Raw genomic sequence first — 12,424 nt, 5'->3', positions numbered from 1 at the left:
CCCCCCGCTTTTAGCACACGATCGAAAAAGTTTAGCCATCACTGGCATAGGTCATTAATGTAAAGCAGGAAGCGTGTGAGTCCCAGAATTCTGCCTTGGGGGACTGTTCACATGTGCTGGATTTGATAGGGCCCTCCCTATTTTGACTACTGGTTGCCTGCTTGACAGGAATGTGTAGGGATCCAGAAATGCCGTAAGAACTTAGTTTTAACAGTAGTTTGTGGGGAAAACAGGAGGAGGAAGGTTTGTTGGATAGGTTCGCCATCTTATTTGTAAAAATAATAAAGGTGGGATACAAAAAAAAATTGGACACTAAATGCTCCTCTTTTCCCACAAACTATACAAACACAACATTCCCCTTTAGGGAACGTGTGGGAATCAAACGCAGACAATAAAAACGATAAAACTTTTTATTAAACATCGCCAGCGTGAAAACAAGCTACAAGGATTCTCCCCACGGTGCTACCGTTGTAAACGTTGCTTTTATATTTAAAATTAATCTCCCCCTAAAAGATACTCGTCTGAAAAACTCTTTCCATCCCCGTTTAACGCAGAAGGCCAACCATTTCATGGCTGAGCTTGTTCTTACATTGCTTTCCTTTCATTTTCTTGGCTTGTTTCTCTCTGCATCTGTCTGTGACTGACTCAACAGCTGCCGAGGAAGGCGAGTGGGAGCATTCAAGAGCTCTGTAGGGTGGGTGGGCATTTTGACTCGTCTAAAGCTTTTCCCTCGGTGGAGCAGAACGGACACTTAAATGGTTGCGGAAGACTGGGATCTAAATTCTTGAAGGACTTTCATCGAAAGCTTCCTGGAGAGGAGCTCGCTGTCTTCTGCTATCTTGTCAGAATGACCCGCAGCCAACATCTGCAGAAGGAACTGAAAGCGTAAAGGAGCATTAGCAGCGCTTAAAATCGCATAATTTCCTCAGCCAAACAGGTACAGACAGCGGCTATGTTTGATGAGTGTTATGTGTCCTATTATTACCTCATATGAGATGTTCACAATCCCCATTCATAGCCCAGTGTGACATCAGATATTACACATTGATATAAGAAAGGTTGGAGGGCAGAGAGCTCCTAGAAGATGAACAGGTCAACGTGAACAAGTTATGCTGAGGATTGTTGAATTCACAGCCTGGAAATATTATTATCAATTCCTTTGTCCCTTGTGATTAGAACCATGATAGTGAACCTATGGCATAGGTGGCACACGGAGCCATATCTGCTGGCACATGAGCTGTCAGCTCCAGTGCGTATGCGCGTGCCGGCCAGCTGATTTTCAGCCTTCCGGAGGGCCGGGGAAGGCTGTTTTCGCCCTCCCCAGGCTTCAGGACAGCCTCCGGAGCCTGGGAGGGCGAAAAACAGGTCCAACAGGCCTACCGGAATTTGGTTTTGGTAGGCCATTGAGTCCGTTTTTTGCCCTCCCCAGACTCCGGAGGCTGTCCTGGAGCCTTGGGAGGGTAAAAACGCCCTTCTCTGGTCCCCCGAAGGAAATACCAAGATCAGCTTGGAGGTGAGCAGTGCAGCACATGTTGGAGGGAGCGTAGGGGGGAGGTGTTGTGCACGCATACACACGTGGGGGGGCACTTTGCACTTTGGGTGCACTGTCGTGGGCGCACTTGCATTTTTGGCACCCAACAACAAAAAGGTTAGCCATCACTGGATTAGGATAAGGAGAGTTGTGACCCAATAGGAATGGGATCATCACAAGTGCATCACTCAATTTCAGTTTAGGAAAAGCCTAGTTCATTCTTCAAGCAAGACAATTTTAAGCAAATCACTATGGAGACTCAATCCTGAACATTTCTGATATTTACCAATATCTGAACAGGAATCCACATTAGAAGAGAAGAAGAAGCTATAATAGGAAAGGTAAAGGTTCCCCTCGCACTTATGTGCTGGTCGTTCCAGACTCCAGGGGGCGATGCTTATCCCCGTTTTAAAGCCAAAGAGCCAGCGCTGTCCGAAATCATCTCCGTGGTCATGTGGGCGGCATGACTAAATGCCGAAGGCGCATGGAACGCTCCCACCAACGATGGTTCCTATTTTTCTACTTGCATTTTTACATGCTTTCGAACTGCTAGGTTGGCAGAAGTTACTACAAGGGAAAGAAGTGAGTTGCTCCCAGTTCGGCCTGGATCGGACGAACCAGTAGTAGCAGCGGCAGGAGGCTCCGCCCACCAGCCCAGACTCTTCTGTTCATGCGCAGAAGCGTTGCGCCCAAGCGCGATCACGAGCAAAACAGTAGTGAAAAAATTGGAAATCCACCATTATAACGGGAGCTCACTCTGTTACGCGGTGCTAGGGATTCGAACCACCAAACAAACTGCTGGTCTTTCTGATAGACCAGCTCAATGTCTTAACCGCTGAGCCACTGCCTCCCTATGAAGCTATAATAATTTGGTGGAAATGGTGGAGAGGATTTAACCCAAGCATAGGACTTTCTCCCCTCAAATAACATTCGATTGTTAGTCTGTAATGTTCTACTTTGGACTCCAAAGAAAATCAAATGGATCAATCCGAAAAACTACTATTGCGTTCAATTTCTACTCCAAAGATAAGAAGCAAGCTAATGGAAACCAGATTCCCCCTTCCCAAAAAGAGTAGCCAGATCGAGATCCAAGTAAATTGGCATCTTGTTTCAAGACATTGTTTTTAAGTAAAATACAAGTGGTCCTCAACTTATCACCACAACTGAGGACAAAATGTATGTTGCTAAGCGAAAGTTGTTAAGTGAGTTTTACCCTATTTTATGCTCTTTCTTGCCACTGTTGTTAACCGAAGCACTACAGTTGTTAAGCTAGTAACACCGTTGTTAAGTGGATCTGGCTTCCCCGCTGACTTTGCTTGTCAGAAGGTCACACAAAGGGGATCTCATGATCCAGGGACCTCACAACTTCCATGTGTCTGAATTTTGATCACGTGGCCATGCCATGGGGTTGCTGCAATGGTCATAAGAGTGAAATGTCTTCATACGTCACTTTTTTCAGTGCCGTTGTAACGTCAAATGGCCATCAAATGAACCGTTGTAAGCTGAGCACTGTCTGCGGATGGTATAATCTGACATTTCTCTGGAAAATTCAGGTCTTGCATTAATAATATTGTAGGCCACCCAGAGACTCAGTGGAATTGAGAGGCTATGCAAAACAAATTAATAACCCAAATAAATGAGTAAAGCAATGTAGGCCAAAGACCTTTTGCGATCTCCTGACAAGCAAAGTCGGCTTCAGAATTGAATGGGGGGCTTCTGGTTAGGACCTTTGTGGGTCTTTGAGTTTTTAAGGTTGCCGACCCCTGACATACAGTAGATATATCCGTATCCATATGAAGAAATAGTGTCTCATTTCTCTCTTCCACAATCTTTTTCAAAAGCATCCAGTCTAATCCAATTTCCTCATGGTTTCTCATTTTAAGTTCTAATAATGTTTTGCTCTTCCCCCCCCCCCCCAGCATGATTTTTTAAAAAAAAACCTGGTTAAATGCTGCTCCCTAGTGGGACAGTTAGAGATTCCCAAAGTTGTTCTGAAAACTTTGGGGAATTTTTTTTTCAACCTTATTTATTTCTGCAACTTGGAGTTTCTCAGCCTTGACGACTTGAAGATGGGTGGACTTTAGCCCCCACAACGGAGGAATGGAATTGAAAAGAAGATGGAACTGGAATAGATGGAAAAGCTGGCTGCATTAATTGGGTACTCCATCGCCGGAGGTTTTTAAGAAGAGATTGGACGACGATTTTTCTAAAATGGTATAGGCTTGAGCAGGGGGGTTGGACTAGAAGACCTCCAAGGTCCCTTCCAACTCTGTTTATTCTATTCCTATTCCTATTCCTATTCCTATTCCTATTCCTATTCCTATTCCTATTCCTATTCCTATTCCTTTTCTTTTTCTTTTTCCATTCTATTCTATTCTGGGACAAGAATGCAAATACTTTTGTGGTTATTTGGAAACAGCTTCTGACTTTCTGTGTGAAAAAGGGAGAAAAAAATGAAACCTTGACTTTAGGCTTTGACAATTAAGTGGGTTATAATTATTAGCTAATGGTTATTATTTGCAATAACTATGAAGTTGACATTGCAACATTACTATGTATCTTATTGCACTGAAAAAAGTCGGAACTCACTGCTTGTTGTTGTTTTAATTTCTTTTTCCCTTTTCACTACTCCCTTTCTTTTCCATTTTTCCATTGTTTTTGTTTTTATTTGTATTTTATATTAAGGAAAGCAACCTTTAATGATAGAGATAGATAGATAGATAGATAGATAGATAGATAGATAGATAGATAGATAGATAGATAGATAGATGATAGATATGTAGATGATAGATTGATGATAGAGATGATAGATAATGAATGAATGAATGATGATAGATAGATAGATAGATAGATAGATAGATAGATAGATGATGGATGGATGGATGGATGGATGGATGGATGGATGGATAGATAGATAGATGATAGATAGATAGATAGGAAGATAGATAGATAGATGATAGATTGATGATAGAGATGATAGATAATGAATGAATGAATGAATGAATGAATGATAGATAGATAGATAGATAGATAGATAGATAGATGATGGATGGATGGATGGATGGATGGATGGATAGATAGATAGATGATAGATAGATAGATAGATAGATAGATAGGAAGATAGATAGATGATAGATTGATGATAGATATGTAGATGATAGATTGGTGATAGAGATGATAGATAATGAATGATAGATAGATAGATAAATAGGTAGATAGATAGATAGATGGATAGATAGATAGATAGATAGATAGATAGATAGATAGATAGATAGATATGGATGAGAGAAAATAAATAAAATAAATATAGAGAGATAAATAGATTGTTGTTGTTTTAATTTCTTTTTCCCTTTTCACTACTCCCTTTCTTTTCCATTTTTCCATTGTTTTTGTTTTTATTTGTATTTTATATTAAGGAAAGAAACCTTTAATGATAGAGATAGATAGATAGATAGATAGATAGATAGATAGATAGATAGATAGATAGATGGATGGATGGATGGATGGATGGATGGATGGATGGATGGATGGATGGATGGATGGATTTCAAGTCCCAGAATTCCCAGCCAGCAATGCTAGCAAATTCTAAATTCTAATAACAACCTCAGCTCAGATACACCTAAGATGAATCTAAGAGGACCTCTGACATGATAGCAGTCTTCCAATATTTAAGGGGCTGTTATGAACCGTAAGTTTATAAAGCGTTTGATGATTGCTTCTTTATAATTGAAAGGCTGCAGATCTTCAGCTCTGGTTTTAGTATTTTATTTACGATCCTTTCAAACCACATGGACAAAGATTTTTTTCTTTCTTTATGTGGCTTGATTTACCCTTGTAACCCTTGCTGTCTGCCTCTTCGGTATTCTATTTTTTGGGAATATGTGATCAGACGCTCTTGCTGGCCAGGAGGTAGCAAGTAAACGAACTCTCTTTATAATTCCTGTTTCTGCAAAAATTTATCTGATGACAACTGTGCAGGGGAGGATGACTTAAATCCCTCCATTCTTTTAGGGTCATAACGTGGCTGGGCCTAGTGCTTCTCCCTTCTATTTCTGAAGTGTTACTCAGGGTATATACAAAGAAGTATGTATGATGATATCTAATCTACAAAGTGACCTTTCAAACTATCTGTGGGTGTAATATATGTGGACTGAATGCCTGTTTTTGTTGGAGTTGTGCGTTTGGGTCGGTGTTTTAGCAGACAGGAGCTGCTGGGTAAAAGGTTATTCCTCCTTATCATTCTACCTTCTCTGTTGTTTGCCTAAAGGAACTTTGCAAACATTTACTTAATGCTTCAGGAACCAGCCTCGTAACAATTCCTGCCAATAGATTCCCTACTTGGTTCCATATTATGTTCAGACTCTTAAAAGTCTATCTACTGAATGGAAAACTGCTGGCGACCTTCTACCGCTGCATCATAGAGAGTATTTTCACTTACTGCCCCTGTGTGTGGTTTGCCAATTGCACAGTGGCAGATGGGACAGCGCTCCAGAGGGTCAACGTCATTGTTCAGAGGATCATTGGTTGCCCCCTCCCCTCTTTGGAAGAGCTTTATAGCTCCCGCTGCCTTAAGAAAGTTCAAAACGTCCTTAAAGATCCATCTCATTCTGGGCGCCCTTTTTTTTTTTTTTTGAACTATTACCATCTGGCAGACGGTACAGGACAATGAAAACCAAGGACAAATAGGCTGAAAAGCAGCTTCTATCCCAGGGCAGTAACTATATTGAATTCTACAGTGTAAAGGTAAAGGTTCCCCTCGCACATATGTGCTAGTCGTTACTGACTCTAGGGGAGGGCGCTCATCTCCATTTTAAAGCCGAAGAGCCAGCGCTGCCCGAAGACGTCTCCGTGGTCATGTGGCCGGCATGAGTAAACGCCGAAGGCGCACGGAACGCTGTTACCTTCCCATCAAAGGTGGTCCTTATTTTTCTTCTTGCATTTTTACATGCTTTCGAACTGCTCGGTTGGCAGAAGCTGGGAGAAGTAACGGGAGCTCACCCCATTACGCGGCGCTAGGGATTCAAACTGCTGAACTGCTGACCTTTCTGATCGACAAGCTCAGCGTCTTAGCCACTGAGTGACCACGTCCCAAGACGCAATATCGGGTTTTCAATTTCAATTATATAGCATGTGAAGGATGTGTGTTTGTGTTTTTATTTTTATACTTATAATGTGCACTGAAGATGGCATTTAATTTCGTTGTACGATGTGCAATGACAAATAAACTAAACTAAACTAAAAACTAAACTAAACTCTAAACCAAACTAAACTATTTTATGACCCAGAATAATAATAATAATAATAATAATAATAATAATAATAATAATAATAATAATAATAATAATAATAATAATAATAGTAATAATAATAATAATAATAATAATAATAATAATAATAATAATAATAATAATAATAATAATAATAATGACTACGGTTCCTTGCAATTAGCCAAATGTTTAGACTGGATTTGGCATTTCTGTCTACCAAGCGAGTCCTTTCCAAGGATCTGGAATAGGCCAATGTGGATCTTTGATGGTGAAACAGGTATCCTTGTGGGATGTGAGCTGTTTTGAGTAAAGCTGCCTTTTGCAATTGACTAAGGGTGAATCTATCAATGCCGATGGCGTTTGAGTTCTTTTCGGATTGAACCCAAGGAGCCTGTGACTATTGGAGCTACTTTTGTTTCCTTCTTCCGCAGTCATTCTGCTTCTATTTGCTGTTCTTTGTGTTTGTTATCTTCCCCAGTCACTGAACTACAAAACACCCAAGGCTTACTGCAACTTAAAATGAGGATTTTTTTTTTAAAAAAATGGGTAATTTGTATTAGTTTATAATTTTTTTGGCTCAAAGCTTTGAAGCCTGTTTTGGAGAAAGGCAACAGGGGAGGTAATTCATCTGAGGAGATCAAGGTGCCGAAATGTGAATCAAAAAGTCCCTGGTTGAGTCTTCCTTCGACATCGATCAGTTGACCAGGTACTTAAGAAGTCATCCTGCAAGAAGAGAGTAATAAAACTGACCTGTGTTACAAGGCTCTTGAAAGGAATTGTGGGAACGTTGTAGGGCCTGGTGAGATTCGAACGGCCAAATTGCAGGCAGCCAGCACAAGTAGCCTGCAGTACTGCACTCTAACCACTGCGCCACCAGAGCTCTGCCACTGCCTCCTTCGGTCTGCGGGGAGCCCGGTATGGGATCAAATCCCAGGAGTTCACTCACCTGCGGCTTCCTGTAGCCTTTGGTTTCGAGGAATTGGTCGAAGGCATACGTTCCATGCAGTGACGATTCTAATTCCGCCTCAGCCTGCAAGAGAGTTTGGTTCATTTCTCCTGTCAAGAGACTAATTGAATTCTGTTAGGATCTCAACTTTTTCTTCACACGGTCCCCCTTTAAATACCTCTTGTGGCCACGGGTCCCACCAGACTGAACTCAAGATTTAAACCAGAGGTCTTCAAACTTGGCAAATTTAAGACTTGTGGACTTCAACTCCCAGAATTCTCCAGCCAGCTATGCTGGCTGGAGAATTCTAGGAGTTGAAGTCCACAAGTCTTAAAGTTGCCAAGTTTGAAGACCTCTGGTTTAAACCATAACATTTCATAATATTCCTAGAGGAGATCAACCCTGACTGCCCTTTAGAAGGCCAGATCCTGAAGATGAAACTCAAAAGATTTGGCCACCTAATGAGAAGGAAGAAGGACTCCCTGGAGAAGAGCCGAATGCTGGGAAGGATTGAGGGCAAAAGAAGAAGGGGATGACAGAGAATGAGGTGGCTGGATGGAGTCACTGAAGCAGTCGGTGTGAGCTTAAATGGGCTCTAGAGGATGGTAGAGGACAGGAAGGCCTGGAGGAACGTTGCCCATGGGGTCACAATGGGACACGACTTCGTCATTAACAACAACAACTATTTCTTCAAGCCTTCGCGGACTCTCTTTGATGACATCGGTGACATCGGGAATAAGATGTAGTGACAACAATCTTCTCAGTATCATCTCCGTTTCAAAGCCGAAGAGCCAGCATTGTCCGAAGACGTCTCCGTGGTCATTTAGCCGGCATGACTAAACGCTGAAGGCGCACAAAACGCTGTTACCTTCCCACCAAAGGTGGTGCCTATTTTTCTACTTGCTTTTTTACGTGCTTTTGAACTGCTAGATTAGCAGAAGCTGGGACAAGTAACGGGAGCTCACTCTGTTATGCGGCGCTAGGGATTTGAACTGCCGAACATTTTGATCGACAAGCTCAGCATCTTAGTCACTGAGCCACCGCGTCCTCTACATAAGATTAGAATATTACATATTTATGCATATACCCAACACTATAAGAACATCCTAAACCTGCAGTGACACCATTCAGATAAAGTTGCCTTAGATTTAACATGCACACTGTGTTTTTCATAGATGCAGTTTCATCTGGATAAATAATGGAAAGAGCTTTGTAGGGCTATTCTTCACCAATAAAATAAACAACATTTCCGTATATTATTTTGTGCGGTGACCGGTGATTTGCTGTCATATTTGAAAACTTGTGTGTTTTAGATGCTGTAACAGCATTCCATAGAAATTGGGGGGGGGGGGGAATTAAGTAGGGGTCCTTGTTGCTCTCTAAGTTTGGTGATTTACTTTCAGACATTTCACGAGCTTACTAAGTAACATCATCAGTCTAGAAGGGAGCAGGGTTTGCGAGGAGGCGTATGGGGTATACTTGGTGCTTTCTGAGCTTGGTGGTTTTCTTAAAGACATTACATTACCAAACTAGGTAACATCATCAGTGTTAGAAGGGAGTGGGCTTTTTAAGGAGGAGGAGGTGAAGGAGGAAGAGGAGGAGGAGGAAGAAGACGACCATGGCGTATACTTGGTGCTCTCTGAGCTTGGTGGTTTTCTTAAAGACATTTCATTACCAAACTAGGTTACATCATTAGTGTTTGAAGGGAGTGGGCTTTTTAAGGAGAAGGAGGAGGAAGACGACCATAGGGTATACTTGGTGCTCTCTGAGTTTGGTGGTTTCTTGAAGACGTTTCATTACCAGACTAGGTAACATCATCAGTGTGCTATTAAAAGAATATAATATGGAATGCTGTGAAGTTACCTTTTGGACAATCTTCTTCCTGGCGTTCAGGAAGATTTGTAGACAATCAGGAATTTCTTCCTTCTCAGTTGCCCGTTTCTTCTTCCATGTCTTTGGAGGGAGGTACCAGGCTCCATATTTAATCTTTTCCCACTTGGGCTCAGAAGGGGTTGGCTAAAGGAAAGAGATGTCAGAACTTGTTTTTTCCAACCTCCCGGTCATTGATACATTTTCTGCCCCCAAGCAATGATCAAGGATATATTTTAGTCTTTTAGTTCTTCAGCTCTTTGGGTTGCACAGAATAATAGAATAGAATAGAATATTTATTTCTAAGCCGCATCCTCTCCCGAAGGACTAACTGAGTTGGAAGGGACCTTGGAGTAAACTTTGTAGTTATTGCAAATAATAACCACTAGTTATTTCAATAATAATAATAATAATAATAATAATAATAATAATAATAATAATAATAATAATAATAATAATGGTGGTGCATAACACACAAGACATCACACTGATTGAGAAAAATAAGGTTACAATCATAGACATCGCAATACCAGGCGATAGCAGAGTCGAGGAGAAGGAACATGAAAAAGTCACGAAATACCAGGTCCTAAAAATTGAAATTCAACAATTATGGCACAAACCAGCAGTGGTAATTCCAGTGGTAATCGGCACACTGGGTGCTATTCTAAAAGCACTGGAATTACATTTAAAACAGTTAAAACTTGGCAAAATCACCATCAGTCAAATGCAAAAAGCTGCACTGCTTGGATCTGCACGTATATTACGAAAATACGTTGCGACATCCTAGGCCTCTGGGTGGGGCCCGACTAGTAATCAATGCCAAATCTGGTGAAACAACTGGCCGCTGTGATACAATTGTAGTATAATAATAATAATAATAATAATAATAATAATAATAATAATAATAATAATAATAACAACAACAACAACAACAACAACAACAACAACAACAACAACCACTTGATCACTTGATCAGCGGGTGCAGCAAAATTTCACAAACTGACTACCTACAACATCATGACCGCGTTGCTAAGATCATTCACTGGAAATTGTGCCAAAAGTTTGGATTTGAGTACAGCAAAAGCCACTGGGACTTTCTCATTCTCTAAAACCTTCTCAATCTGAATTGAGATTGAGAAGGTTTTAGAGAATGAGAAAGTCAAGATCTTGTGGGACTTCAGAATCCAGACTGACAGGCACTTGGCCCACAACACACCTGACATAACAATAGTTGAAAAGAAAAAAGTATGGTTCATTGACATTGCAATACCTGGTGATGCACAAATTGAAGATAAATAGCAAGAAAAAATCTCAAAATACCGGGACTTCCAAATTGAGGTTGAGCGACTGTGGAAAAAGAAATCATGTGTTGTCCCAATTGTAATCGGAGCCCTTGGAGCAATGCCTAAAGGGCTACCTCACTATTTGGAAATTTTAAATTTACCTGACTTGAACATTCTGACTCTACAAAAAACCACCTTACTTGGAACAACTTATATCCTCCGACGTTACCTTAACAGTTCCTAGGTCCTTGGTTAGGACTTGAGCTGTTAGGCTACCAACCAGCCCCAAAGGCTGTGAATCTCACCAAAGATTAACCACATAAAAACAACCACAACAACAACCCACTTAATTGTCAAATCCCAAAATCAAGCTTTCATTTTTCTCTCTCTTTCACGCAGAAAGTCCAGAAGCTGTTTCCAAATAACGACAAAAGTATTTGCATTCTTGTCCCAGAATAGAATAGAAGGAATAAGGATAGGGATAGGGATAGGGATAGAACAGAACAGAATAGAATAGAATAGAAGGGATAGGGATAGGGATAGGATAGGATAGGATAGGATAGGATAGGATAGGGAATAGGGATAGGGATAGGGATAGGGATAGGGATAGGGATAGGGATAGGGATAGGGATAGGGATAGGGATAGGAATAGGAATAGAATAGAATAGAATAGAATAGAATAGAATAGAATAGAGGAATAGGAATAGGAATAGGAATGGAACGGAACAGAACGGAACAGAAGAGAAAGGAATAGGAATAGGAATAGAATAGGAATAGGAATAGGAATAGAATAGAATAGAATAGAATAAACAAGAGTTGAAGGGAGCTTGGAGGGCTTCTAGTCCAACCCCCTGTGCAAGCAGGAGACCCTCTATCATTTCAGACAAAGGGTTATCCAATCTCTTCTTTAAAATCTCCAATGATGGAGCACCCACAACTTCTGGAGGCGAGTCACTCTACTGATTTTGGGAGGCAGTTACTGGCCACATCTGGCCTTGCCGAAGCCTCACAAGGTTAGTTGGGGCATTCTGGGAATTGGAGTCCACCCTTCTTAAAGATTGCCGAGGCTGTCAAACCTTGCCTACTTATTTCTCTTTATGTGATATGGACATGATAGCATCCCTCAACAATTACCTCAGTATCTGTTACCATTCTGTTCATTTCGGCCTGCTTACCTTTGTGGGAATCCTCTTCCGGGACGGATACCTCCCCAGGTATTGTCTCAGCTCTGCTGGTATTTGATAGAGCTCCAGGATTTTAATGGGTGTGGATGTCTTGATATCGCTCTCGTACCTCGTGTCAAAAAGCTTCATGATGGTGTCTTCGTCAATGTTGTACTTTTCTCCTCCCTGGGATCACAAACCGAGAATGCAAGTTCAGGAAACATTGCAAACACTCCGTCTAGAGCAGTGTTCTCAACCTTGGCAGCTTGACGATGCCTGGACTTCAACTCCCAGAATTCCCCAGCTAGCATCTGTGAAAAGCAGTAACTGTGAGAGGAATCTTGGAGTTTTTTTTCTGCAACCAA

At 41.3% G+C, this 12,424-nt stretch overlaps 1 protein-coding gene across 1 annotated transcript in view; it reads right to left on the bottom strand.

Annotated features, from left to right (window-relative positions):
• Window positions 1–751: 751 nt before the first annotated feature.
• LOC309395782 (protein FAM47E-like) overlaps window positions 752–12,424 on the bottom strand; it is a gene marked incomplete at both ends in the record, with an annotated part of 18,339 nt that continues 6,666 nt past the window's right edge. Inside the window, 4 exons of the mRNA XM_081960315.1 lie at window positions 752–877; window positions 7,745–7,828; window positions 9,608–9,760; window positions 12,072–12,245. Of these exons, the coding sequence (XP_081816441.1) occupies window positions 752–877; window positions 7,745–7,828; window positions 9,608–9,760; window positions 12,072–12,245 (537 nt within the window). The remainder of the gene's footprint in view (window positions 878–7,744; window positions 7,829–9,607; window positions 9,761–12,071; window positions 12,246–12,424) is intronic.

The sequence above is a fragment of the Natrix helvetica genome, assembly GCF_964273705.1.
Source record: "Natrix helvetica genome assembly, chromosome: 7".
Taxonomy (NCBI): domain Eukaryota; kingdom Metazoa; phylum Chordata; class Lepidosauria; order Squamata; family Natricidae; genus Natrix; species Natrix helvetica.
This window is presented reverse-complemented; position numbering and strand designations above follow the sequence as displayed.